The sequence below is a fragment of the Andrographis paniculata genome, unplaced genomic scaffold (assembly GCF_009805555.1).
Source record: "Andrographis paniculata isolate CXL003 unplaced genomic scaffold, ASM980555v1 Contig57END, whole genome shotgun sequence".
In the NCBI taxonomy this organism is placed as follows: domain Eukaryota; kingdom Viridiplantae; phylum Streptophyta; class Magnoliopsida; order Lamiales; family Acanthaceae; genus Andrographis; species Andrographis paniculata.
The window spans coordinates 1083554-1111538 of record NW_026137592.1 but is presented as its reverse complement, the minus strand read 5'-3'; the positions used below and the strand labels follow the sequence as shown (position 1 = coordinate 1111538).

Sequence of the window (27985 nt, the reverse complement as noted above, 5' to 3'; positions counted from 1 at the left end):
TTAAATTAACCAAAGATTAATTTTTCTCATCTATATAAAGGGCTCCAAACCCTACAAAATTATCACACAAATCAAACATGGCTAATCTCCCACTAATCACCACCATTATGGTGGCATTAGTGTCCCTAATTAACTTTTATCCCGTCATCGCCGACGATCACGACAATTATTATCCACCGAAAAAATACTCGCCGCCGCCACCGAAAAAACCCTATATCTATAAGTCACCCCCGCCACCACCCCCCAAGAAGTACAAGTCACCGCCGCCGCCTCCTCCCCCCAAGAAGTACAAGTCGCCACCGCCGCCTCCTCCTCCCAAGAAGTACAAGTCACCGCCGCCGCCGCCGCCGCCGCCTCCCAAGAAGCATTATTATTACAAATCTCCACCACCTCCGAGAAAACCCTATGTTTACAAATAACCTCCACCTCCGCCCCCTAAAAAGTATGTCTACAAATCACCTCCGCCGCCGCCTCCACCAATTTATTACCATCCTCCGTACGGCGGCCACCCTTAAGCAAAAAATACGGTAATAATCTTAAAAATATGTACTTATTTATTTGGGACAAAAATCCCTTATTATAATTCTTCGAGTGCAAACTGAGTAAACTCTCGATGAAACATAAGAGTCCTGGAACTATGTAGACAATTATTATTATTATTATTATTTTGGGATGGTTTTGTTTATAATTTGTTAATTTTCAGGAACCAATTAAGAGTCTGTTGAGAAGTGATCTGATGAAGATGAAGATATGGAATAAGAGTGAAATATTGTTATTTTAAATTATAATAAATTAAATATGTATTTTTATATTTCCACGTCAGCTGTGTAGCTTTTGGCATGCATGCAGGCGTATATATGTATTGTTGTAATTTTATTACATGCTTCTTATTAATTATTTCTCTTCTTAAGGTGCATGTTTTAATTAATTAATGTGCTGTTTGGTTATGTTTATCTTTTTACGTTTTTAATATTAATATTATAAAATAAAATAAATGTGCTGTTTGGTTATTTACCTTAAAAAATAGTATCAACTTCAACATTTAATTTCCATTCAAACATCACATTTAATATATATATAATATCCAAAGATACCGAAAACCCAACCAAACACACCTTTTTTTAAAGTAGTAAGTGTACGGAAATTAAATAATTATGGGCAAGGTAAAATATATGAAAGGGTCAGCCAAAAGAATATTATTTCAATTAAAGGACTTTTCTACGTAACTGATCAATTAACATTGTCATTTGACATTAATATATATTTTCTTCTGCTATAATTACATCATATTTTCTTGTTTTATTATTAGTTAAATTTATGTATAATTTATTTATAATGAATAATTTTATTCATCTATAATTTTATTACCGCTACTTTAATTAACAAATAATAACTAATTTGCTATTATTTTTTCTACTTATCACATTATTTTTAATTTTTAATTTTTTTAATCATACTTTGGTAAATTTTTTATAATATTTCACTTTAATTTTTAGTTTCCGTGGCCAAGTAAGGGGAGATAGTATATTAATTTATTTATACACCTATATTGATTATGAATATATGCAATTGTTTCAATGGAAAACAAACTAATGGGATCTTAAAATTAGTGTTTTTCGTTCCCATGAACGAATATTTATTGCAATGTGAGAAATTGAAAAATATATATATATTATATAAAACATTGCAAAAATTTCATAATAAATAAATTCTAAAAGTAATAAATAAATGAAAAGGGACCTCAATTAGTGTCTGTATTAGAAATTGAGAATGTGAAAATAAGACAATGCATGTTCTAGAAATGGGCAACATCAAATAAAATTTCTTAAGTCCTTAATTCCTTCAATACCAATATCAGACTAATTGGCAATTAAAGGAAATTTTGAGCCATAAGTCACTAAAAGACAAAAATAAATAAATTTGCATTCGATTTTAATTTTTTTTAATATATACAATTTTTATAATTTTAAATAAAAATATACTTATTACTTTTTCTTATCAAATTATTTTTAAAATAAAATCCAAACTCAAATTCAAAGATAACACACCTGTATTTTTTTTTCACAATGATTTTTGTACTAAAATATTTCTTTCTTCTTATATATATACATTTACATTAGTCAAACGTATGAATGGTAGCTGCACTACATAGATGTGTATATATATATATATATATATAAATATAAATTCATGATTTAGCCAAGCAGCTACAGTTTAAGTGAAATAATAATTATTGATTGAAGAATGGGTGATGATATTAAAAAGACTGCAACTGTAATGAAAGTGACTAATCAAAGAAACATTCAGTATTTCACAAGAGCTCAATTAACTAATGAAACAATAAAAATGATCAAATTAATAACAATGTCTTTGAATTAATTTTAGTCAATACCAAGATATCACTTGCTCCTTGAAATTGAAGCATGCAATTATAATAATAACAACAGATGGTTTTTTCCTATATGATGAATGCTTGAAATTTCCAATTTCAACCAATTAACTAAGTAAGTCCACTAAAATATTTTGATGGTAAATTTACAAAAATTAAGTTCAAATGTTTGTTCGAGTTGAGATTACATTCCATTAATTATGGAGTATGTTATAATTTTATTTTTATTATTATTTTTTTTATGACAAGAGAACCTATTGCTGCTGCTACCGAAGTGGACAATGAATAAATTTCCGATCCAAGTCAATAATTTGCAAACAAAATAATTTACACTATCATAACCAAATTTAATCTAATACAATTATGGAAATAAACTCAACCCAAATTTGTTATTTGAACTCATCACATCACATCAACCCACAAATTTGACAATTTGTTTGTTAGCTACCACACAAGGATTTGCTCAAAATCATCCTTCTCTCTCTCTCTCTCTCTCTCTCTCTCTCTCTCTCTCTCTCTCTCTCTCTCTCTCTCTCTCTCTCTCTCTCTCTCTCTTCCATCACTTAATTTCCCAAAATTCTTAAACCAAAAACACACCCCACCCCCACCCCCACCCCCGACTAAACTCTCTCTCTAATGAATTGTAGCATTAACATATCTCTCTCTCTCTCTCTAAAAAGAAGATTAGAAGAAGACATAGAAGAGGACAAGGGGGGAGCGGCTCACCGTGGTAAAGTTTGTTTAAAGACAGATACACAATCAGCAGCCGTTGGATAAGAATTCGTCTGCACAATTCATCTGAAATGAATGAACGAATGAATGATCCCATCCAATCAGTTACTTCTTCTACACAAATCAAATTTAAAATGAATGTAGGTATGTATATTACGAGCAATCAATCAATCTATGCACTTGCCCTTACCTTTACTGCTTCCTGCAGGAGGAGTTCCTCCACTTCTGGTCTGATTTCGCTGAACGAAGGCCGCTTGTCCGGGAGACCTTCCCAGCATCTCTGCATCAGCTCCACCACTTTCGGGTGCACATTCTTTGGCACCTCCGGTCGAAGACCCTATCAATCAACACACATATATAATACTACTAACAATGGAACTCAATGCACACATGCGAATGAATTCATCCATGGCTGTGGAGGGAGAACGTGGAAACAAGATTCCGTTGGTAAACTATATAATATGTAAATGTAATTATTATATACTAAAGGCCGCGCGCAAGATAGACTTAGGTAAAAATTATTGTTTAACAGATTCCAAACCTGTCTGACTCCAAGCGCGGCTTGTAAAGGTGTCATCGTGTCGTATGGAACCTGCAAGAGAAAAAGCGAATGAATCCATATCATGAATGGCTGCTTAAGATCATTATGGGTTACAAACGAGAGTAATGTGTAACCTTGGCCGTCACAAGCTCCCAAAGAACGATTGCAAAACTAAACACATCTGCCTTTTGATCGTACGGATCATGATTTATCACCTGAGAAACAACAGGCAAGTACAAGGGTAGTCTTTCAGACAACACCACGTTGAATCCAATGGTAATAAGTAAACTTTATAAAAGAGCTACCTCCGGGGCCATCCACCGATAAGTCCCCGTCTCTGCCGTCATCACCCCTCCCTTATTCAGGAACCGAGCGACTCCGAAATCTGCTACTTTAACAACCTTGAAAATTTTTATTGCACCAATCAACAGATACTGATGAAGTAACATAAAATGACATATTAAGGTTTGAGCTAAAACTCCGGTTTCTTACTCACATTGCAATTATCCATTAGCAAATTTGCAGTCTTTAGATCCCGGTGGATGACATTCTGTTGATGCAGGTACTCCATCCCTTTGCATATGTCGAGTGCAAACTTCAGTAATTGCGGTGTCTTCAAGGAGTGATGATGCTTGTGCAGGTATTCGTATAAGCTTCCACCGGGCATGTACTCTATAGTTTGAAGATATTGAAAAACAATCAGAACATTAGCCCGTTTGTGTTGAAATACTCCAGGTTAACCTACCGGTTACTATGCACAAGTGCAGTGTCTTTGTGCAAGCCCCGATGAAACTAACAACATTCTCATGCTGCACCTGCCTGCGCGAAAAAACTATTATAATTCGAAGCAGTGAATCAATATTTAGGTGTGAATTTTAACATGAGAGAAACACGGCCACCTTAGAATAGAAACCTCCTGTGCAAACTCAGCTTCCAGAGAATTGTACAGATGTTCGGATCGAAGGATCTTGATAGCAACATCCCGGGCAAGATATACTCCACGATACCTGGTTATGAATGGTGGAAATGTCAGCGATAAGGCTAAACAGGGCAAGCTTAAACCGACAAATTTAATATGTGGCAGTGGAGTACTAACAAATCTCCACAAGATCCAGCAGCAATTTTTTCACCTATCTTCAATAATCTCCAGTCGATTTCCCAATCCTCGCGATCTGTTTGTGTGGGGAAGGCTTTCTCCACAAGTGAGTGAGAGCGTGAAGAACCTGACCACGATCCCTAGATAATGCAATGCACGTCGATATCCGGTTGTCCAAAAGGTAATGACATCTCATTCATGGATGTGAATGCATGCTAATAGTTGTCACATTTTCTTGCTAAGGAACACAGTCCAAATAAAAAAAGAGAAAAAGATTCAAGAAAAATTAAATTTCCTGAATATCAAGCTTCCAAATTATATTTCGGGTTATGCAGTTGAATCAAGACAATATTGCCTATAATTTTAGGTCATCATAAGTGCAGGCTATTTCATGAATCGGCAAAAAGTTTCAACCTGTCATTGGATCAGCCAATCACTCATAGAGGCAACGGAAAGCAAACTTAGAATAGCTTAAATTTTGGGCCAAAAAACAAAGGCAATAGTTATGGATCGTAATCATTACCTCGCCTTCATCAATTGCTTTTCTCACAGCTTCATATAAGCCTTCTGTATCCTAGACAAGAAGCCGTAATAGCCGATATCAGCTACAATTCTAACGGCCAGCATACTCATCATAAAATTAATAACTATTCTAGTATCCCCTATCAATGAACCACCCAGCCCAGCCAATTCAATAAACTTGCCACTCAAATCACAAGAAACCCATATTTATTCTTTCAATGGTATAGAAATACCATTGAAAGAAATCTTTAGGGGCTTATATTAGTAATCATTACATTCCATGGAGAGCTAAACTAAAACCAATATATCCAGCAACCTAAAAGTATAAAAAAACTAGTCAAGTTTAACTTGTAAAACCCATTTTTGAGACGAGGTCAGGTAATACTGAAGCAGAAATTTTCATAATGAAAGAACTCAGATGACCATTAAATAGTATGCTACCAAAAAATTACTACTGACGATGAGAAGTGAATGCTATTGCCTCTATTCTCTGGTTATGAGAAGTCATAGCTTACAATGGCAAATAAATTCACAACTTCGACAAATCAAGATACCTCAGTATGCCATCCATCGACAACAAACACGTCTAAAGAGTAGCCATCTGTTGTGGAAAATACATGGGCTTCACGAATGTTAAGTCCTATGTTGGAGAGCAGTGCAGAGAGCTGAAAACATAGAAGAGAACTTAAAAGTACTCCTTTATTAGTTACCAAAATAATTTGAATTTTGGTTGCTAAAATCACAGCAAACACCCCAAAAAGTGGGAGGTAAGGATGGATAACAGAGAGGGAACGGAAAACATTACTGACACTGTTTTTTCATGTTTGGACAGCACTGTAATACTGACTGCTTAGATTTTCCAATGAAAATGCAAAAGGTGAAACAATGACAATGGACGAGATACAAGAAGTGTAATGAAGTCAAATCTAGTGAAAAAAAAAGAAAGAAAAGAAATGACACAGGACTCCCCACTATTTACCTGACTAAGAAGCTTTGGCTTGTCGACAGTTGAAAATATAACTTCGTGAATTGGGGTGTATGATGCTTCCTGCCTACAATATGCATCTTAATATTTAATCTATATTTTGAATGTGACACACAACTATTTAACTTCCTGTATAAATCATATTCAATCAAAGATATAATTCATCAGTCGGCTAAGGAATCAATCACATAGATATATATATATATAGCATACACACATATATATTACCTAAAAGTCACCTACAGTTTCAACAGAAAATCAGCAATGAGAAGCTGTAATTAATTAATCTCATAGTTCCGTTCTTCGTTTTTAAAGTTCAGCTGTAAAACCCAAGCCTTTCTCTCCAGGTTACTACAGTTTCCGAGTTCTTCAAACTTCACTCTGCATCATTTCAACATGGAAGCCCTCTAATAGCAAGAGTGATCTTAATATACACCACACACACACACCTCCACCCCATCTCTTAACAAGCCAAAGACAGAAGGTTAAAAGAAAAAAAACAAAGTGGTTGAGTCTTTTATCAACTCTTAATTACTTCCCAATGATAGCAGTTTAAGTTCAATTCAATTTAAAATAAACAAAGAAACTCATTATATAAAACTTACCTTTCACAAATATCTTCTGCAGAATTCTCCCTCTTTATGCCATAAGAATTCCTCCTAACTTCCAAGTTGAGATCCTCAAGCTTAGAACAAGTCTCATCGCCACCCGATTTCTTGTTTCTAATCAAAGCAATGAAATATAAAAAGACTAAGAACCACATGAATTCACTAAAAATAAGTAACTTATGAAGGAAATTATTCATTATTTGGTTCATAAATACCTCTCATTAGAAGATTGGATACCATTTGTGGCAGTATCATGTTCTAATAAGATTGGGGGTACACTAGCAACTAATTCTCCATCAAAATCATCACCTCTAGTCGAAACATGCTGCTTAAGGATACAAAATCATATATCAAACCAGAAAGCGTGATGAATTAAATAAAACACAACTACGTCAAGAAGTTATTAGACAATAAGGATTGATTCCATTTCCATTAATGACAATGTTCTGCAAGTCCTCTATGTCGCCCGAAAAAGTGAAGGATGTATTCATTTTTTAGATATATTCATTTTATGGTTGATTGATTCCCGCCTATGTTCCACTAATAAGCCTTAAACTCACCTCTTTCATCTTTCTAGCCCTTTCCGACTTTGATCATGCCATGGTAAGAAATACAGGCATAGATAATTCAAGAGCATATACACTATAACATAATTTGATTTACAGTCTCAAGGTTATGACCATTAAACAGCTCGCAAAATCGAGAACTCTTATATCAAGAATCAAATGACAATAAAAATGTTTTGACCTCGATGAAACGGATGTGGAAAACAGGTTGAATGGTCTCCTCCTTTGCCCTTACAAGAAGCTTTTGATGCAGCAAGACGTCTTCCACTCGATCCATGTTGATATCCAGCCCGTAACTGAAACAAAATCATCAGAAACATAAATCAAGCTGCAATAAAGTCGAATTCAAAAACCATCCAAGAGATCAACGAGGTCAAATATATCAAAAATACTAAACCCCAATACCCCATCCATAAATCGACAAAAAACTCAAAGCGGAGAAAAAGTGAATCCACTAAAGTCTTGAGCAGCGGTGTAGGATCAGATATACGAAGAAAACCTGTGAGGCAGGCGACTGAAGTGGCTCTCCAACTGCCCGCGGAAATTAGGATTAGTAATCACCTCTTCAATTCGATTCTCGACAAGACGATTATAAACATCGTTTCTGATTACCTCGTTCCCTCCTCCCCCACTTCCGTTTCCTCCTCCTCCCCCGCCGTAGCTTCGCGGCGGCGACGAACTCTCCGCTACCTCCTCAACAAAATCCATACCTAACCGACAACAATCAAGCTTCCACCACTACACCAAACAAGATAACACTACTACCCCGCCGTACCACCAGAAATCAACATCGAGAAAGTCAATTGACTCCCATCGGAAAAGTATATTTTCAGTCCAACGATTGGTAGAATCCGAGACGAGAAGCGAGGGCTGATTGGGTATTTCGTCCAGCTGGGAGGTCAAATTGGGTCACCATTACTGCCAAAACAGGTCTCCCTCCCCAATTTACAGTTGCAACAGATTTTTGGTACAATCTACAACTGCTTCACAACTCCACGCACAACTTCTTAACAATATATACACACACAGAGACCTGTATATACATATTATATGTACATATATGTGTCATGTGTGTGCAGCGAAAAAGGTGGAGTGGGAGAGGCGACTGGATAGGGTAGTAAATGTATCATTAGCCAAAATTACAGGGACTTAAGGCAAATATTGAGAAAATTACCTGTGTGTGAAATGACATGGGAGGACATTGGTGTTGTAACAATTACGACGACAGCTCATCAAGGGCGTGTTTGTTTGTCGTGGCAATTAAAAATATGTATTCGGAATGACCACCCGAAGTGGATAGGCTTACAATGCAATCATAAAAGCGAAAAAATATTTTATTTAGCTTCCTTTTTTAAATATTAGTATTTGAATTATGACAACAGGTTTCCATTTTAGAATAAATTATAAAAAAGTGGTGAAGATAGAGTTTCGAGATCCAAACACGACTTAGAGATTACTAAAGCACGGCATTGGCTATTATTGCAGTAACCACGCTAAAGCTCGGTCACGTGCCGTAGAGGAACGTCACGTGAGGTAGACTGTCTGGTGCCGGTGGGGTGGGTGAATTTTGGAACCTTCCAATTTTATTTTTATTTTTGCTATAAATGCTGTTTAACTGACATAAATATATATAACATTAAAAATCAATTTCTATTCCAATTTATAACATAAGCAGCCACTCTCCCCCAACTTGATTTTCATTACTATATTTTTAGTAGAAATATTTAAATGGACGCACTAACCATGAAATTTGATCCCTGAGAATAAAATAATTTTCAAAGATAATGTAAGATTTAAAAATGGGGACATCAATTCTCACCCCATAATGGAAAAGATATCATTCTAGCAACAATGATTGTATAAAAGCAAATTATTAGATGAAACGTCTCGAGAATATGTTCTTAAAATCATTTGTGATATAATTATTATTATTATTATTATTATTTAAATTGTTATTATTATTGAATTATATAATCCATTTATTGAAGAAAATGGTGTAATCTGTAGAGAGTAGATTCCCCATCAATGTCAAGTAAAAACAGTTCCAAGAAAACAAAAGGTAATGGAAAACCGTCCTAGCGTCGCTATTGGTTAACGTGTCAATTTCTAACGTCACGTTAATGGAAGAAATGGACCCTTTCTTGTTTATGTACATTTTTATTTATATATGAAGAAGCCACTTTCTGAGCTTAATTATATTTCAATTTTCACAATACATAAAACATAAATTAATAATACAAAATTTGTAGTAGCATAACAATATTCGATATATATACAAGATACATATAATATACTTGCACATTTTATTTCTATAAGCGAGAAATGATGAGCAACAAGACAATATCCTTATGGGGAAATGTAATGGTTGTCAAAATTATTTGAATCACACAGCACAAGCTAGATTGTAAATTCAAGAATATAAATAATCATGGGACAAATGTAGAATGTCTGTTGAACAAAAAATATACCAAAATTACAAAAAAAAAGCAACCTTGGAAAGACATTATAAATGTCTGTCCAAATAAAGGGCAATGTTTCTTAGTAACAGTACACTATGCAATGAATCACAGTGGCAAATATTGTCTATTATTTCCACGAGAATTTCTTATATGTCAATCATGTAATAGAATTATTTCATCCTAAGTTTCTTTAAGTTGAGATTCAGCTGTTAGATCAAGATAGGATCAATTTTGGACACCATTTTCTACACTGCTTCTAATCTAGTGTTAAACTAAGGTAAGTAATGACACGATTGTTCTTCGAGTTCTAACAAGCATCGGAGAAGCATTTTAGCTACTCTACCATAGAAGCGATAATTTTACAAAAACTAAATTCAGCTCCATTGATTAGGAAATGTAATGCACCAAAATAAGCATGCTTCAGATTAACAGATCAGAAGATGATAATCACTAAACATATGACATGTGAATGAGCATTTCATGGCGACGAGCACGAACAGAGTAAGTTCAAACACAATTCGGATAATACAACATCATTGTAAGCAGAATAATGCATGTAGATATCCAGATTGATCAATTAACAGATTAGAAGATGATAATCACTAAACATATGACATGTGAACGAGCATTTCATGGCGGCGAGCACAAACAGAGTAAGTTCAAACACAATTCGGATAATACAACAGTCATTGTAAGCAGAATAATGCAAGTAGATATCAAGATTGAATCAATTCCACATTAAGTTGCAAATCACTGATATGATTACCAAGAAATCATACTTGTAGCTCACTATGGAACTGAATCAAGCCCGGCCTCGAATACGAATCCACGGCAGAGCCCATCTCCGGTTCCGGGCACACTCTCCACCCACCTCCACTCTGCCTTTCCGTCGATGCTTTCCTCCCACAATGCCAACCTCCCCAGACGTTTCGCTGAAAAGCAAACTCGATTGCCCCCGCCAAACACCTTAAACTTGCTACTCTCCATGAAACACTTGTACATTTCCACAGGCATTCGACCTGCCTCCTCCCACTCCAAATTCTCCAAATCCAACCTTAAAATCAAGATTGTTGTGCACGCACTCTGTAAGGCGTATGAACTCTTCAATCCTCCAACCATGTAAACCTTGCGGCTGTTACCAGCCCTCACCAATCTTGGTCTCTTCAGTATGTCAAAAATCTCGCCCCATTCACGCTTTTCCACCCTAATCCATTGCATTGTTTTCTCCATACCAACAATTTTCGTCTTGAACATTGCCCACTGTGACCTCCACGGCGACCCCACATCGCACAATGTGAGTATGAAATCTGAAATCAGAACCGGACTCCTCGGCTTCGACGGTAGATTCGACGAAAACTTGAGCCAATTGCTCAAACCATTGAAATCGAAGTTGCGACCATCAGGATTCGCAGTTTCCGAGTAATACAGAACCGCGAGCTCCGTGAGGACGACGACCACGCCAGGCGACCCGGCTAAGACGGAGCCGTGGCGCGACCAAGCTGAGCCGAGCTGAGGAAGCGTTTTGAACTGACCGGTCAACGGATTGCACACGATTAGGGCTTTTTGGGAATTTTGCGCCGGCGAGTTCCGCGAATTCTGTACGGACGCCCACAGGTAAAGAAGGCCGTGGGAGGAGGTGATGGGGTGGAGGGCGGCGAAGGGGAGGAAGGCCAGGGAGAATTTCAGCCATCGATTCGACGACGGATCGAAGGAGTGGAGGGTAGGCTGAGGAGACGCATGACGATGCGAGGGTTTCAGCGCGAGGAGTGCGAGCGGCTGCGATTGGGTGCGGAGGAGATGGCGGAACGACGCCGACGACAGGGACGAGTAGAGCGCCTTGCAGACGCACTTCGCGGCGGCGATCTGCCGGATCGGCAGTTGGCAGAAGATCTGGTGGAGGGTTTCCTGCGGCAGCGTGTTCAGAGGAGAGGAATCCATCGGATTTGGCCGGCGCTGTCAATCACCACAGTATTGAAACGAAGCAGCTCTATTCCAATTGCCAACTGCTTCTAATGGGCCGGGCCGAATTTGAACCGGTAAAATGTTTATAGGGCCAATTCGACCGGCCCAGTTGGGCCTAATTACATTGGGCCAGATATTAGCGTGTGACGTGGCGGTCGGGCACCAACCCCGTGATCATGCGTGGACTGGCCCACATGAATCTAGGCCTTACGCGTGGAGAAATTCTTGAATATTCTATTGGATGCAAACAGCCAATCACAGTCGGGACACGTGGTAGGTCCAGTAAACTAGGCCTCAATTATTTTAAAATTAAATAAATAATTATATCCATTAAACGACGATGAGATATTTCCAACGCAAAAGTGTCAGATCAATTTAGCAATTCTCAAAATCTGATTTTTATTATGTAATACTTTAATATAAAGTTTTAAAATTTAGAATTAAAAAATAAATGATTTTGAGTAACGGTTAAAAATTTAATTAAATTAATTTATATTTGTTAAATATATATAATTGATATAAAAAATAAAAAATTGAATCAGACGGATACTGAGGGAAGTAATTTTTTTATTTTCTATTAATCCCTGTCCGTATTTATATATTCATTTATTTTTTAGAATATTAGTATTATATTGAAATATAGTAGAAGTAAAAGTAAAAAAAAATCTAAATTGCTTTACTAATGTATGATACAAAAGTAATGACATTTGTGTAATATATTGTAAATTAGGAGAGTATTTGTAATGTTAAGTAGATAATACAGTTATTAAATAAAAAATAAATACTTTGTTACGGGACGGGACAAATAAAAATGAAAAAAAATAGATAGATTATTAAGGGAGAAAAAAGTACTCCATCCGTCCCACATAATTTGTCTCTATTTTCTATTTTCGTCCGTCCTACGTAACTTGTCCTTTCGATTTTTGAAAATATAATTATTCACTTTAATCGTATTTTAAATTTTAAATTTTATAACTTTTTTAATTTTAATTAAACTATTTACTTATTTTAATCTTAATCTATAATTATTTTTATTAAATAATAATTATTTTTACTAATATACTTTTTAATTACTTACTAATTATATTTTAGCTAAATTCTAAATTATCGTGTCTATATTAATATACCAATATTATATGGGACGGAAGGTGATTTTTATATATGAAAATGTTTAAGGCAGGCCAGAAAAAGAAAATAATACTAATTGCAAGTGGTGTCTTTTCTAAATAAAAGAAAATCGCCACGTCACCCCTATCGTTTTCAAGGGACCAATAAATGTGGCAATTAGTGGGGCCCATGTGATGCAGCGAACGCAAAGCTCCAAGGGTGAATAAATTGTGAAACGACGTCGTTTCGAACCGTGATTATCATGTGTGTGTGTTAACAGTTTGATTTTGTTTACCTATAAATTAGCGGTAGGAGGGCAGGGCAGCTGTTGCAACGGGACTTCACCATCTCATCTTGCAGACCCGCACGGCCTCGATCTCTTCTCCGATCTCGCGGTGTGTTTGTCCGGTGCAGCTGCGGTTTGGTTTACCAGGTATTTTGATTTATTAGGCATTTTGTTTGGTTTTTATGTTGCTTTGCTTTTAATATTTTTGGTGTTGGAAGGGGATGTGTGTGAGATTTGGTTTGCGCTTGTGTGTTTGGTGAAAATAATAGGTGTATTCGGTGGAGCTGGATGCAAAGATGTCTGTGAATGGATCTCTGGTCAATGGAAAATCTGTGGAGCATTTGGATGTGAATGCTTTCGATCCGACGGCTCTGGTAGCGGAGCCGGTGCCTCCGGTGGTACTGCGGAAGGATGGGGATGGGGAGAAGAGGAGGGAGATAGTTTTAGGGAGGAACGTGCACACCACGTGCTTGGAGGTGACGGAACCCGACGCCGACGACGAGTCAACCGGCGATAAGGAGGCGTACATGGCTGGTGTACTTGCGAGATACCGCAAAACACTCATTGAGCGGACCAAGCATCATTTAGGTATATGGTTGATATTATCAATTCTATGTTGATCTTCTGATCTGTGTTGTAGCATTTGTGGTTTTGTAAATGAATAGATTGTTGTTTATCAAAGTTTGCTAGATCATTATATTGGTAGGGTTTTGGATTGATGTGTGGTTTTGATTATACTGCCAACGATAAATACCTTCATGAAGGGGCTAAACCTAGTGTTAGATAATCCATATTATTATTCTTTTTCACTTGGATTATGGACGTGGTTGTAGAGGAAATGGATGCATAGTTAGTCTAGGGATTTTCATTATTGGCATGAATGAACACTCAGATTGAAATAAAATGAGTTGTGTACACATAGACTCTTAAGACCTTAGCATGATTAACATCTAATGTTTAACTGTAGATTTGGTTGGGGTTGTATAGTCAAGTTAACCAACCTCCCTCGTGCTTACCTTGCCGGAACATTGTCCTAATACCTTTCTTTTGCAACATAGGATATCCATACAATCTGGACTTTGAATATGGTGCTCTTTCTCAATTGCAACATTTTTCGATTAACAACCTTGGTGATCCATTTATTGAAAGTAACTATGGTGTCCACTCGAGGCAGTTTGAAGTGGGTGTTTTGGATTGGTTTGCTCGCTTGTGGGAAATTGAGAAAAATGAGTACTGGGGATACATCACAAACTGTGGCACTGAGGGAAATCTTCATGGAATACTTGTTGGGTATGCATTCTTTGTTTTGCTTCAACAAGTATCTAATTCCAGGATAGGCATATTTGCTGCAAATTTGATAAAAATTCTTACGTTGATTCTTTGCTAAATTGACAGGAGAGAAGTTTTTCCCGATGGAATTTTATATGCTTCGAAGGAGTCTCACTATTCGGTATTTAAAGCAGCCCGAATGTACCGAATGGAGTGTGAAAAAGTTGCAACCTTGATCACTGGCGAAATCGATTGCTCTGATTTTAAAGCCAAGCTTCTTTGCAACAAAGATAAACCGGCAATCCTCAATGTCAACATTGGTAAATTTCTCCCCCTTTTGTTTCAGTATGCAAGTTTGAAATATCAAAGTAGAACCTGCTAATCTGGCGGTGTCTAAATTAGCAAAAGTATAATCCAAATTGCAGGAACTACTGTTAAGGGTGCCGTCGATGATCTTGATCTTGTCATACAAACCTTGGAAGAATGCGGATTTTCGCACGATAGATTCTACATTCATTGTGATGGAGCTCTCTTTGGACTCATGATGCCATTTGTTAAAAAGGTATATGCAATCTATGCCATATCATTCATTCTGTGTATCCAAGTAGATATCTATCAGTAGAGGAGTAAATTGAATCTACAAAATGGTTTTATTATTGAATTCTAATCCAGGCACCCAAAGTTACATTCAAGAAGCCCATTGGAAGCGTCAGCGTCTCGGGCCACAAGTTCGTGGGATGCCCGATGCCCTGTGGCGTTCAAATAACAAGGCTACAGAACATAAATGCGCTATCGAGGAACGTAGAGTATCTCGCCTCAAGAGACGCCACGATCATGGGAAGTCGAAACGGCCATGCCCCGCTCTTCCTCTGGTACACTCTGAACCGAAAAGGCTACAAAGGGTTCCAAAAAGAGGTCCAAAAATGCTTGAGAAACGCTCACTACTTGAAAGATCGACTCCAACAAGCCGGGATCAGTGCCATGCTCAATGAGCTTAGCAGTACTGTCGTGTTCGAGCGCCCCCGCAACGAAGATTTCATTCGCCGTTGGCAGCTAGCTTGCGAGGGAAACATGGCGCACGTCGTCGTGATGCCTAACGTCACAGTAGACAAGCTTGACGACTTCTTGAATGAAATAGTCGCAGCTCGATCGATCTGGTACAAAGATGGCGCCGTTAAAGCCCCTTGTCTTGCAGAAGACGTTGGCCCCGGCAACTGCCGCTGCCCTTTTCACCAGTAATGCTGGCGATGTTGATCGGTTTATCGCCTACTACTATCATGTATTGTATCGAAATACGTATGCGTGTTAGATTTTGTGTCATGAAAGTTCGATTAGTGGCAAATTGTTCGTCTTTATTCACTCATTCACCTCTATATGTTGCGCATATAATTGTAATCGTCGTCTAGGCTAAATATATATCGAATCTAAACAGACTCGGTATAAAGATTTCTATATACAGCCATCATACAGCCTTAGGGTACACACCTTTCAGAGTCCTCGTACGAGACTTCATCCAGCCCGATGATTAAAATCCGGGAAACTATGGGTCGGGCTTGGGTTATTCGGGCTTGCTCGATGTTGCTGTTGCTGTCCCTGGTGATTGCTGAAATAAGAGTTTGTTGCCGGCTGCGACTGGGACAGAAATTGCGAAGACAAGCCTCGGTTGTTGCCGTTGACGCTGGGAACTTGGCCAGCCGCAATCTTGAGCCACTTGAGTTCGTCTCGCAATGCATCATTCAAAGCTGAAGGGCACAGACAGATCGCGACAGATTTATAAGTAGCTCGAATCAAAGACACGGCCGAATTGTACAAGACACAGAAAACTGTTGAGCATTACCATCTCGGAGATGCGCCTGCTGCTCCATAGCCTGTAGCTTCAGCTTAAGCTCCTTGTTCTCCGCTGTCAGCCCGCTGGTGTCCCTCTGCATTATGCGGCATGCCACACACATCAAGATTATCATTGTTTATCGATTAAAAAAATACACATCATTTATTTATCATGTGCCAAATTGCAAGTTCGCGAAATAAGTATTAGTTCCTACGTCACATAAATATGCAAAATGCAGTAGTTTTGGTAAATAGGGTCAGTCTCCGCAGAAAATAGTAACAATATTGACTATTCTATTATCTATAATTACATATATGTGTATAATGGGAGATTTGATTTATCACACTAAATTTGAGAAAAATAAATTCGTTCAATTAAATAAAATAAACTAAAATGCAAGACGATTTATCAAAGATGATTAAATTCTGGCATTGACATGAATTTTTTGTTGTCCACCGACTAAAATTGGATGGCGCAAACAAGGGAAACCATATTAAATAACCATCTCACCTAAAATCAGGTCATTTAACACTAACATTGCCGCAGGCACAAGTTGGAAGGATCGATTTCGATTTAGCAACAAATGCATAGAACATTCAAGGAAAAAGAAAGTAACATAGCTAAAGGCCAAGGCCAAAAACAGGGCAGCATAATCAAACACAAAACTCTCATTTACTACTTGAATCTGCCATGGAAGCATTGCACAGGAATCACAATATCTGCAGGCGATAGTTAATATGATAATTCTCATTTACTACTTGAACTAATTCCATGATCAATAGCAGAGCTTTGAAATTAGGGCACAAACCTGCAACAATGTGATCTGCGCTGACAGCGTGGTGGCTTCCGACTGCAGAGTCTGGACTTTCCTCTCCAGCTCATTCGTGTAACGCGTCTTCCTCTCCTTGGATCGTGCAGCTGATTGTCTGTTCGCGAGTATTCTGCAAGGAAGGAAACCCTAATTTTGCTTACGGAAGAAATACAGAATAGCATCAATGGAGGTCAACGGGGAGGGGGGAAGGGATTAGGGCAAACCGTTTTGCCCTTTTGGGGTCGATTAGAGCGAGCTCGGCCAGCCGATCAGCAGGCATGGCTTTCTTAGCGCTAGAATCGACCTCAGACGACGTCGTACTCGAATAACCGTCCATCGAATTGCTGTGCCGGTGCCTAGGCCGGCGGCCGACTTCCGGAGCCGGCGCGGCGGCGTCCAGCGCGAGTCCTTCGAAGAAATCGGCGTCCATCGACAGGCTCCGTAAATGAGCGGAGGAAGGGGCTGCGGCGGCCGGCGCCGCCTTTCCTTGGTGAGGAAACGGCGGCGGCGGCGGAGCGTTGGGGAGGAGCGACGGAGGGGTTTGGGAGCGGTCGAAGCTGAGATCAGCTACGACGTCGTCGATGAGGAAGTCGTCGAGGTCGGGGAAGTGGAAGAAGGTCTCGGAATGGGCGCGTCGGTGGCGGCCGCGGCGGGTGGGTGTGTCGGGCATCTGGTCCAGATCGGCGGGGAGAGGTTTTCCGGCGTACTCCGGCTCCATTATCGCATCAATGATTGATGATGGAGTGGTTGGGTTTGGATTTGGAAAGGACTAAAAGATATCGCCGAATAATTTTCTGGGGTAGAAATTAAGATTTTGACTAAATCGCGGGGCCGGGCCCCACCTTACCGATTTGGCCATGTGGCGGTTGGAGGTTCGAGGTAATCGTAATTGGGCCGCCCAATTATGATTCCTCTGGCTCGGCCCGCCTACATTTTTGTTCCTATTTTAGGTTAACTCATGGGTCAGCTTAATTACATTTTGGCCCATTAGTATTTTTAGGTTAATTGATGGGCCGGCCCAACTATATTTTTCTTTATTACAAACATTTTCTATATTCGATTTTTATTTTTATTTTTTTATATGAACCATACGTTCTATATATATATATTTTTTTTTTTTTAAAATAATGAATATATATATACTATTAAACGTTTTGTAAGGTCTCTATTCCTTGATAATCAAAGCCGTTACAAACAGTTCGAGCTAAAATTAATTATTGTTCCTAAGACTCCCCCTCGTTGATATTCAAGTTCGAGGTGAGGTCACTGCTTTTTTTGAAATGGATTCTTTGTCCCGCCCTAAATGGAATGGCTCTCTTAGGGTGACGGAGGGATTGTACCATTCGAGCCTTTCGCCTTTCAACGCTATCTCATTTATTGATTCTCATTCATTGTTAACTTATCTCTAATAAAAAACAAAAATAAAAATAAATTATTTTTGGAGGTGTTTGGCAAATAGCTTTTTGAAGAGCTTTTAGTTTATTGAACAGTTTTTAATTTTTTGACCAGTCAAAAAGTTCATTTAGGTGTTTGGTAAATTAGCTTTTTGGACCCAAAAAGCTAATTTGTAAAAAGCTAACTTACCCAGCATTTTCAAATAGTTTTTTTTTGTAATTTTTTTTATTCCTTGTATGACCTTAAAAATTTATTATACATTTTACGCAAATAAATATATTTTGATTATTTATTAATTATATTATAATATTTTTATTATATTATAGTTTTTCTTTTATAAATTTAAAATAAGTAATTTTTATATAAAAATTATTTTAATTGTAAAATATATAAATTTATTAAAATCAATATAAAATAAAAAATATAAATATTAATAATTTATTTTTTATTAAAATTACATTATATAAATTTTATACTAAAAATATATTAAATAAATTAAATTTATTGAAAATTATAAATATAATGAACTAATCGATAACTAACATAATAAATATATACACGAAAAATTTATGATTTTATATTTTACATCATTTTCAATAAAAAAAAAACTATTTATATATTTTATATTTTAATAAAAATATATTATTTTTTAAATCTAACTGTAATAAAAATAAATACTTTTATAACACTTTTACAATTTTCAATAACTAAAAACAAAAAATTTTAAACATTCTAAACTCAAAAAAAATATAATTTAATATATTAGAAACAAGAATAAAATAGAAATGTCCTTAATTATCATTTTACATATAAACAGTTAATATCAAACGGTTGTTTTACCAAACATTTTAATACAACCAGCTAATCGAATCAGCTAGTCAAACCAGCTAATGGAATCAGCTGACAGCTATCAGCTAATTGAATCAGCTAACAGCTATCAGCTAATTGAATCAACTATCAGCTAATTGAATAAGCTAACAACTAACAGCTATCAGCTAATTGCCAAATACGCCATTTACAAAAATTAATAATAATAATAATAATAATAATAATAATAATAATAATAATAATCCAAAACTAGATCGTTTTCAAAGTACAAATCATAGTAAGTATTATCTAAGATTAGATCGATTAGGACATCACCTTTATGCATAAAATTGACAAACACAAAATTAATTTCCACTTGTCGAAGTTATTAACAAACGTTAATGACTCAGATTAGCTATTAGTTATTTAATTACGGCATTACCATATGCTTTTGATGCTTTTTATTTTCTTAAAATTAATGTAATAATAGTTTTAATAAAATCATATATAAAGTCAATATAACCGTTTTTATCTTAGTAATTAATCTAATTAAGTTTCCCGCTGTCTGTCTAAAAAATATTTTAGTTTTTGTGTCGATCAATCACATATTTCATAACATATGATAATATAATAAACAATACATTATATATATATTTTTTTCTTTTTTTCAATTTAACACAATTATTATTTTTAAGAAAATAATGATATTATTGAGGAAATTAAAATTGTAGTATATTATATGTTATATAATATAAAATAATGTCATATTCTTATAATAAATTTGAAATGATTGAAGTTTTATACGCATATTACATATTTTATATTATATACAAAAAGCTCCCAGCATATATTTCATAAATAATCTTATTTATTTGTAATATTCTTATATTAAATTAAAAAATATTACATCATACAAGTTCCTAAAATATAAAACAATCAAATAAAAGATAAATATAAGTGTAACCGTATTTGTTTAATGCTTGTAGTTTTAAATGTTTTTATTACAATATATGACAAATTGTGCAAACATTTTATGAGATAATTAAAAGGGTTGGTATATAAAATTGTATAAAAAATATAAAAATAATAAATATGCGTGATAATTTAATATTTTTGAAAAAATATGTATTTTTTTATTATTATTATTTTTTTTGTTAAAATCACACACTCAGTTATTAATGATATTTTATATGTTTTAATTAAATTTTGCGTGTATATTACATATTATATATTGATAATTTATTTTAAAATTTGTATTAGAGTAAAACATTAATAAACAATACATTTTGGGATTGAATTCTAATAATAATAATAATAATAATAAATTTGAAAAGCCAGGTATAATTAATTTTATAAGCATTCTTATCACAATCTATAAATTAGATTTAACTGTATTCAATCAAACACGATCTAACATATTATAGCAAAATTAATTATATTTTTCTTTTAATAAATTTGCTTATTTTTATGCGTTTATTTAAGATGGTTTATTATTATTTTTTAAAATAAAAAAAAAAAAATCTTACACTTTATATAATATTTACAAAAAATGTATTACGAATTCAACTATAACTTATAAGTATATTTTTTACTATAAAATGTATCAAGTGTTCTATATTAATGTAATACAAATGCTAATACAATATAGTACAGTATATAATTGAATTCAATACAATACAACTATATGCTATTATTTAGCACATAGTAATATATTGTATTAAAAAAAAAAAAAAACCAACTATATTGAATTTATGCTTCATATGGTAAATGAAAAAAATTCATACAATGTTAATTTTTCATTCAGCATTGTAAGCGGACCAAAATCATATATATATTTCTTTCGTTATCTAAAATTATGTTCATTTGATCGAACATGAGTTTTAAAAAAAATAGATAATTTTTTTTTCTTTTATAGTAAAATAAAACTAAAAAAAATGAGATTTTTTTATTGTTTTTTTATAATAATAATAATAATAATAATAAAATAAATAAATAAATAAAAAGTGGATAAAAATTTGGATGAAAAAGAGTATAATACAAGGACATCTATATATCCAATCTAACAAGAATATTTATTTTATTGAAATTTTTATATAGCAAACTTATCTCATATTTAAAACATCTATTTATACCACCATATAAATATCACATTATCTATCTTTCACCGAACCAAACAGATACAAAATAATAATAATAATAATAATAACACTCCAAACAAAACCCATAAAAACCTTTTTTCCAAGTCAAACTTACAAATTAATTTCTTCGTAATCTTGTAATATTATCCAAAGTACCAAAATATTTCTTTCATATTTCAACATTTATATATATAAAGTAAAGTAAACTAAAATAAAAATAAAAATATGAACTTTAGTAGAAAAGCAATATTAAATAATTAGTTGTGTAGAACAACATATCCCTCGGAATTTCACTCTATAAATACCCAAACAATGGCGCGTGCTCTCCACACTCACATTCCTACTTACCAACACTAAATGGCTTCCCACCAACAAAACTCCGACCTCAAATTAACAGTGCCGGCGGCGGCGGCGCCGGAATCCGGCAAGCAATATGACTACTCCAAGCGTTCCCAGTGGCTGCGCGCCGCCGTCCTCGGCGCCAATGACGGCCTCGTCTCGACAGCATCGCTACTCATGGGCATCGGCTCAGTCAAAACCGATGTCAAAGCGATGATCTTGACCGGCTTTGCCGGCCTCGTCGCCGGAGCCTGCTCGATGGCGATCGGAGAATTCGTCTCCGTCTATTCGCAGCTCGACATCGAAGTGGCCCAGCTGCGTCGGGACAAGAAGGCTGCGGCAGCCGCCGGAGAAATCGACGACGGCAGCAGCAAGGAGGATCTCCCGAATCCCGTCCAGGCTGCCGCCGCGTCAGCCCTGACTTTTTCCGTCGGAGCGATGGTCCCGCTCCTCGCCGCCTCATTCATCACCGACTACCGGGCCAGGATCGCGTCGATCGTGGCTTCCGCCACCGCCGCCCTGCTGGCATTCGGGTGGCTCGGCGCTGCGCTCGGGAAGGCCCCCGTCGTCAGGTCGTCCGCCCGGGTTTTAATCGGGGGGTGGATGGCGATGGGGATTACCTTCGGGTTGACGAAGCTGATCGGATCGAAAAGCCTGTAAGAAAGAAATATAACCGTGCATATATAGCACGGATACTATGCTAGTATATATATATAAAAAATTAGCGATGCTCGGTTCATCTGGACCGTTCGTTGAATGTATATCATCCAACGGCTGTGATTACTATAGACAAAGTTTCAATTGCATCTATGGATTGAACATATATGATCAAACATTGCTGATGTCTTTTCATATTATTACCAATTCATTTAGTTGCAACGGACTTCCAAATTCGAATCGATCGAATCTTTACAATGCTTGTTTTTACTTCTTCCCTTCGGCCTCGTACAATGCTTTGATCTCCTCGACGTCGTCGAAGCTGCCGAGGAATATTGGGGACCGTTCGTGGATCTTCGTCGGGACCAAATCGAGCGCCTGATGCAGTACGAAATGGGTTACGCAATATACCGTCAATTTAATCGCGATTTCGAAATTAAAACGAGGGAAAATCGGAGGGTAACTTACCCGTTGATTCCCGGTGAATGCTTGTCCTCCGGCTTGCTCCATCAAGAACGACATCGGGAACACTTCGTAGAGAACCCTGATGGTCGAATCGATCGGAATTTTATCAATACATATGTTTGCGTGGAGTAATCGAGACTCGTTTCGACTTAAATTACCTCAGCTTCCCGTTCGGGCTTTTCTTATCGGCTGGGTACAAAAAGATGCCGCCGTAGAGAAATGTGCGATGAACATCGGCAACCATGCTGAAGAAATACGAATGATGACGACGTTTCTTCGATAACAAATCGAAATGATGAAGTCGCGGGTTTTCTTTCTTACCTTCCGACATATCGAAGAGACTTCGCCGGCGACCCGTCTTTTGGGAACTTGCAATTTTCGACATACCTGGGGAATCGATCGAAACAATAATACGAGGTGGATGATAAACGTGCAAGATTAATGTGCATACATACTTAGTTGTCGGCCCATCCCAATTCTTGGCATTCCCTTCGTTAACCGAATAGATATTCCCTTTCTTTGGTACCTATTCGAACAAAATTCGACACCGATAAATTACGTAAAAGGATGTATCGAAAGAACCTTTTACGATAATGTAGTAAAAAGAATTAAGAACAATATTAAAGATTCGACCTTGATGTCCGGATGAGTCAGGATGAATTCGCCGAGTGAGGGATCGAGTGTGAACCCGTTAACCCCACCTCCGGTGCTCAAAACAAGCTGTCAACATATTGGACAAACGGAAACTAAGAATTTTACCATGAATAAATGTAAGAAACAAATTTCGAACGCACCATGCAAGAGCTTCCGTACATACAATACCCCGCAGCTACCATATCTTTCCCGGGCTGCAACACGTCTTCGAGTTTTGGATCGTTCGCGTGTTTTATGTAATAGATCCCAAAGATCTAGACACAAAGCCAATTTCATTACAACATCGGAGATGCGCATAATTCAAGAACTATTTATACCAATCTAGACACGTACTGTCCCGATAGAGACACCACAATCGATGTTAGACGATCCATCCAGCGGGTCGAACACAACACAATACCTACATATCGACAAGATCTACATTCCAAAACTGACTATAATACAAAAGGCATTCGATAGAGTAAGGATCATACTTTCCCCGGAGAGGAGGCTCCACGATCGTCGCCTCTTCATCTTCTTCGGACACAAGAATGCACTGTCAGTGATTAACAATTTCATAGTTAATAACCGAATTATCGTCCAATCTCCATGTTTGAAATGAAAAAACATTTAACAGCATACGGTTCGGCCGCTGCTGACCAACGCCTTGATGAAAACCTCATTCGACAACACATCTAGCTTCTTCTGCTCCTCACCCTTCCACGAAAAAATTGCCGAAAAAATAATTGTTCTAACATCATTACAACATCAAAGCATAGAAGATTACCAATGGCTTGTACGCATAAGAATGCTAATGAGGATTTACCTGCACATTGGTCTCTCCAGCAAGACCGATGAGTTTGGCTAAACCAGCCTGCAAATTACAGAGTTCAATCGCCATGGAGAAACAAACGTTCGCGTGTTCAACCAAGGAAGAAGATGAACATAACCAGATAATACTAAGAACTGTAAAGATTGAAATTCCACTGAATTATGGAACAATTTGCAACAATCCCGCTTAAAACGAAGACATGCGTTCAATATGTTCTGTTCTTAATTTGTACAACTCGATCGATTTGGCGAAGAATCAATCCATCGGATCAAAAAACGTAATCGAAGAATGCAATTCCATGTTTCTCGCAGTTAATTTGAGCGAAACGTGCAAATCCCCAAATTACACCTCTTAAACCCTAGAACAGTTTCTCGAATCCAATAAAACATCAAATTAAACCCTAGCCATACCTTGTTAACCGCAGAGCAAACGAACTTGCAGCCGAGGACGATGTGATTGAGCAGGATGGTGAAATCCCCGCGCGATTCCGGATGCTTCGATTGTTCATTCAGCACGTACCTCGTTATGGTCATCAAATCCGTCCGGTGCGCGTCCGCCGCGTGATCCATTTCCTTAAACCGAAATTCAGAAATTCAACACGAATTGTATGTTATCTTCCAAAGTGGAAGAAAGCTTTAAGCGCACGGTCCAATACTCATTTATGGGGGACGACTCCGCAAAATTACAGACAGAGTGAGCTGACTTTATCGTCAGGTTTGTTGAACGTGATTCGAGGAAGACATTGCTGACCCAGAACTTAGGCTGATAGAGATGGGGATTAGGTTGTAGTGGAGGGGAAAAGGGCCTATCTCCATGACTTATCCTTTGGGCTGAGCCGACACGTGGAGGGCGGCCATGGCCTGAAAAGCTCAAACTCATCGGAAAAAAAATAAAATTGATTCCATCCCAGAAAAAAATAAAAAAATAAATTATTAATTATAGTTACAATAAATATATATATATATATATATATAAACTAATCAATTTAAGATTCACAGGATAGCATCTATACTATAAATCTTCAACGAAGCCTGAAAATTTTTTTACAATATATATTTATTTTTACATTATCGTATGATGTTTGTCCCTATATATTTATTTTTATATATTGTGTTGTATATACCTGCATCATATCTTATGATTGTATTATATTAATATAATTCATTACTCGCATAGTATTTGTACTTTTAAGAAATGATTATAGTGTCGAATTTGGATAATCAGCACCTTGCTGATTTTTTAAATTAATACTCGTAAAATATCGATATTATATATATTGCTTATTAGCAGTTCAACTCTACGTTCAGCACTCTGAAATGATTATAGTGTCGAATTTGGATAATCAGCACCTTGCTGATTTTTTAAATCAATACTCGTAAAATATCGATATTATATATATTGCTTAATTTTTTAAATCAATACTCGTAAAATATCGATATTATATATATTGCTTATTAGCTGTTCAACTCTACGTTCAGCACTCTAGTCGCTGCCGTATTGATATTATATGTTGTTTAGATTATACTAAATTTGGTATATATTTTAATAAATAGTTAATTAATTACTTAAAAACGCTGGCCCAGCCCAGGTATTGTATTTAATGGGCCACCAAATCGGGTCATTATATCAAATTTTGGATCCGATCCATTTTAGTACTGATAAGCCCATTAAATTAGTTTCCATTTAATGGGCTGAATTTTGACTTTTACTATTTTTTGAATTCAAATATAATATAAACAGCTGATCTATTTATATTTTAATTATTAATTATATAAATATTGTATTCAATATTCACTTATATACACTGATTGTTATACAAATTTATATTTATTTTTCTCTTTATAATGTTATAAAAAATATTTTATTTATTTACAATAAAATATCATACTACTGTTTACCTTGTTTCTATTACAAAAGAAGAAAAAAAAAAATGCATACATTAAAATACATGTTCAAAGTATGAACACATAATTGAATAACGAAAACAGTATAAATATTATATTCAATAACTAACTATCTTCATAAAATAAAATAAAATAAAAAAAGAACCCAAATAAACAAATACTTCAAGACTTAAAATATTAATATATCCAATATTTAAATTAAAAAAATGCCTCATAAATAATAAAATGTTAGAAATAAAAATACATATATTTTATTTTTATGTCTTGCGATGTATTTAAAATGAATTGGTAATTATAAGTTGAATTAGAAAAATAAAAAATAAAAAATCCAAAGAAAAATAATGGGACGTTGTTGTTAAATATATAGAAATGTCACAGTCCATAATAAATGTATTTAAATGGCGTAATAGACTTGTTACACTTATATGTATAATATATGTATATTTATATATATATATATATTTAATCATGTATAACCGCATGTGATGGTCAGAATCTTTACATTCACAAATTCTCCCAAAGTGGGCTCTCAAAATAAATAAATAATGTGACAATAATAAATTCCCTTTACGACTTTTATTTTTTTTTATTAGTTAAAGTAATTAATTATAAGTTGAATAATCCAGACTAGTAGTTAGATAGATTCTAAAAGTAATAAAAACCAAAAATTTATTACCTTTTTTCCCCCCTATTATGGATTATTGACATTTTTCTATAAACACATACTTATTAATTTGTACTATAATATAATATATTATTCATTCTATTATATTAACTTCAATAGATATTATGCATTAAGCTTTCAATAAACTTACTACAATACATGTTATATTTATTTATTTATTTATTTCTAAAAAAAAAAACAATTATGAATAAAAATAAATTTTTTAACATAAATAGTAGATGTAAGATTTTCATTTAGATACATAGAGGAAAGAATTTTCTTTGTAAGGATATATTCTAATTTACCACGTGCGAGTGCACGTGATTTGTGTCTGTGACTGTATGCACATGGCCACCATGTTCGATTTAATTCTTTCTGTACAAGTAAATTTTGTACACACACTATTATAAAAATATTACATCTAAATAAATAATCTTATCTATATAATTAATTAATTAATTTGCATGGCTTTCATAATCAGCAGCCAAAAACTATACATATATAGAAAAGAGATTATTTCATAATGTGCACACGTGTAAAGTAATTAAATACTCCATCCGTCCCAAATACCATGTCCACGTTGCCGTTTCTGTCCGTCTCACATACCATATCACTTTCATTTTTTTTTTGAAAAATAATTGCACACTTTAATCTCTTTTTAAATTTTTAAATTTTATTCTTTTTATTTTAATTAAACTAATTACTTATCTTAATCTTAATTTATAATTATTTATATTATAGGATAATTATTTTTACTAATACATTCTTAATTATTTACTAATTACACCCCTCCTAAAATACCGTGTCTACAGTGTAGCAGACACGGGGAAGGAGCGAATATTAAATAGATATATAATTACATAGCCCTATTTTTTATTTATTTTTTATTTATGTGGATGTAATAGTTAAATAATATATATATATATATATATATACTTTGTGGGAATATTTATGGAATTTTGAAAAGGAAAGGTCCCTTTTTTAAAAGAC

At 35.4% G+C, this 27985-nt stretch overlaps 6 protein-coding genes and 1 long non-coding RNA gene across 12 annotated transcripts; 3 read left to right on the top strand and 4 right to left on the bottom strand.

Annotated features, from left to right (window-relative positions):
• LOC127257424 (uncharacterized) lies at window positions 1-910 on the top strand. Its single transcript, XR_007839983.1, has 2 exons — window positions 1-527; window positions 704-910. It is a non-coding gene; the product is annotated as an uncharacterized LOC127257424 (long non-coding RNA).
• A 1840-nt stretch (window positions 911-2750) lies between these two features.
• On the bottom strand, window positions 2751-8525 carry LOC127257153 (serine/threonine-protein kinase STY46-like). Of its 3 annotated transcripts, XM_051283501.1 has the most exons (17): window positions 8052-8523; window positions 7939-7970; window positions 7621-7735; window positions 7089-7198; window positions 6871-6987; window positions 6260-6332; window positions 5835-5945; window positions 5282-5332; window positions 4759-4898; window positions 4562-4669; window positions 4408-4481; window positions 4159-4334; window positions 3968-4063; window positions 3797-3877; window positions 3663-3713; window positions 3312-3458; window positions 2751-3187 (listed from the first exon to the last, which is right to left on the bottom strand). In XM_051283501.1, the coding sequence occupies exons 1-17, from the start codon at window positions 8145-8147 to the stop codon at window positions 3149-3151; spliced, it is 1617 nt and encodes a 538-aa protein (XP_051139458.1). In that variant the 5' UTR covers window positions 8148-8523; the 3' UTR covers window positions 2751-3148. The 3 variants fall into 3 exon arrangements, with proteins under 3 accessions (XP_051139458.1, XP_051139457.1, XP_051139456.1); XM_051283500.1 differs by having other exon boundaries at window positions 2751-3235; window positions 7939-8525; XM_051283499.1 differs by having other exon boundaries at window positions 7939-8522.
• A 1969-nt stretch (window positions 8526-10494) lies between these two features.
• On the bottom strand, window positions 10495-11878 carry LOC127257537 (SKP1-interacting partner 15). Its single transcript, XM_051284002.1, has one exon. It carries the CDS (start codon window positions 11834-11836, stop codon window positions 10688-10690), a length of 1149 nt encoding a protein of 382 aa, XP_051139959.1. The 5' UTR covers window positions 11837-11878; the 3' UTR covers window positions 10495-10687.
• Window positions 11879-13232: 1354 nt separating this feature from the next.
• Window positions 13233-15885, top strand: LOC127257074 (serine decarboxylase). The gene is made up of 6 exons (XM_051283362.1): window positions 13233-13400; window positions 13523-13841; window positions 14312-14543; window positions 14649-14842; window positions 14948-15084; window positions 15195-15885. Exons 2-6 carry the CDS (start codon window positions 13550-13552, stop codon window positions 15759-15761), a joined length of 1422 nt encoding a protein of 473 aa, XP_051139319.1. The 5' UTR covers window positions 13233-13400; window positions 13523-13549; the 3' UTR covers window positions 15762-15885.
• LOC127257075 (transcription factor VIP1) lies at window positions 15854-17943 on the bottom strand. The gene is made up of 4 exons (XM_051283363.1): window positions 17386-17943; window positions 17159-17291; window positions 16360-16444; window positions 15854-16264 (listed from the first exon to the last, which is right to left on the bottom strand). Exons 1-4 carry the CDS (start codon window positions 17877-17879, stop codon window positions 16032-16034), a joined length of 945 nt encoding a protein of 314 aa, XP_051139320.1. The 5' UTR covers window positions 17880-17943; the 3' UTR covers window positions 15854-16031.
• Window positions 17944-21713: 3770 nt separating this feature from the next.
• On the bottom strand, window positions 21714-25210 carry LOC127257108 (fructose-1,6-bisphosphatase, cytosolic). 4 transcript variants are annotated; one of them, XR_007839936.1, is made up of 13 exons: window positions 24838-25204; window positions 24422-24469; window positions 24238-24312; window positions 24090-24151; window positions 23950-24016; window positions 23757-23870; window positions 23596-23682; window positions 23418-23488; window positions 23284-23349; window positions 23121-23207; window positions 22966-23041; window positions 22702-22875; window positions 21714-22540 (listed from the first exon to the last, which is right to left on the bottom strand). XR_007839936.1 is itself a non-coding variant. In XM_051283419.1 (13 exons), exons 2-13 carry the CDS (start codon window positions 24994-24996, stop codon window positions 22765-22767), a joined length of 1023 nt encoding a protein of 340 aa, XP_051139376.1. In that variant the 5' UTR covers window positions 24997-24999; window positions 25083-25210; the 3' UTR covers window positions 21714-22764. The 4 variants fall into 4 exon arrangements, 2 of the variants coding, with proteins under 2 accessions (XP_051139376.1, XP_051139375.1); XR_007839937.1 differs by having other exon boundaries at window positions 21714-22535; XM_051283419.1 differs by having other exon boundaries at window positions 21714-22875; window positions 24838-24999; window positions 25083-25210.
• LOC127257205 (vacuolar iron transporter homolog 2-like) lies at window positions 21859-22500 on the top strand. Its single transcript, XM_051283585.1, has one exon. The coding sequence runs from the start codon at window positions 21859-21861 to the stop codon at window positions 22498-22500; it is 642 nt and encodes a 213-aa protein (XP_051139542.1).
• Window positions 25211-27985: the final 2775 nt, after the last annotated feature.

What these genes read in the sequence shown, in the direction of transcription:
- LOC127257075 (XM_051283363.1), bottom strand. Translation starts at nt 17,879, where the DNA reads ATGGAGCCGGAGTACGCCGGAAAACCTCTCCCCGCCGATCTGGACCAG. An exon ending in GACCCCAAAAGGGCAAAACG is followed by an intron (nt 17,292 to 17,385) that starts GTTTGCCCTAAT and finishes CCTTCCTTGCAG; the next exon opens with AATACTCGCGAACAGACAAT. An exon ending in CGCAGATCACATTGTTGCAG is followed by an intron (nt 16,445 to 17,158) that starts GTTTGTGCCCTA and finishes CGCATAATGCAG; the next exon opens with AGGGACACCAGCGGGCTGAC.
- LOC127257108 (XM_051283419.1), bottom strand. Translation starts at nt 24,996, where the DNA reads ATGGATCACGCGGCGGACGCGCACCGGACGGATTTGATGACCATAACG. An exon ending in AGCCCGAACGGGAAGCTGAG is followed by an intron (nt 23,042 to 23,120) that starts GTAATTTAAGTC and finishes TTCGACCATCAG; the next exon opens with GGTTCTCTACGAAGTGTTCC. An exon ending in CATTCACCGGGAATCAACGG is followed by an intron (nt 22,876 to 22,965) that starts GTAAGTTACCCT and finishes GTACTGCATCAG; the next exon opens with GCGCTCGATTTGGTCCCGAC.
- LOC127257074 (XM_051283362.1), top strand. Translation starts at nt 13,550, where the DNA reads ATGTCTGTGAATGGATCTCTGGTCAATGGAAAATCTGTGGAGCATTTG. An exon ending in AATCCTCAATGTCAACATTG is followed by an intron (nt 14,843 to 14,947) that starts GTAAATTTCTCC and finishes TCCAAATTGCAG; the next exon opens with GAACTACTGTTAAGGGTGCC. An exon ending in TGATGCCATTTGTTAAAAAG is followed by an intron (nt 15,085 to 15,194) that starts GTATATGCAATC and finishes ATTCTAATCCAG; the next exon opens with GCACCCAAAGTTACATTCAA.
- LOC127257537 (XM_051284002.1), bottom strand. Translation starts at nt 11,836, where the DNA reads ATGGATTCCTCTCCTCTGAACACGCTGCCGCAGGAAACCCTCCACCAG.
- LOC127257205 (XM_051283585.1), top strand. Translation starts at nt 21,859, where the DNA reads ATGGCTTCCCACCAACAAAACTCCGACCTCAAATTAACAGTGCCGGCG.
- LOC127257153 (XM_051283499.1), bottom strand. Translation starts at nt 8,147, where the DNA reads ATGGATTTTGTTGAGGAGGTAGCGGAGAGTTCGTCGCCGCCGCGAAGC. An exon ending in TCCACATCCGTTTCATCGAG is followed by an intron (nt 7,199 to 7,620) that starts GTCAAAACATTT and finishes ATCCTTAAGCAG; the next exon opens with CATGTTTCGACTAGAGGTGA. An exon ending in AAGCAATTGATGAAGGCGAG is followed by an intron (nt 4,899 to 5,281) that starts GTAATGATTACG and finishes TGCATTATCTAG; the next exon opens with GGATCGTGGTCAGGTTCTTC.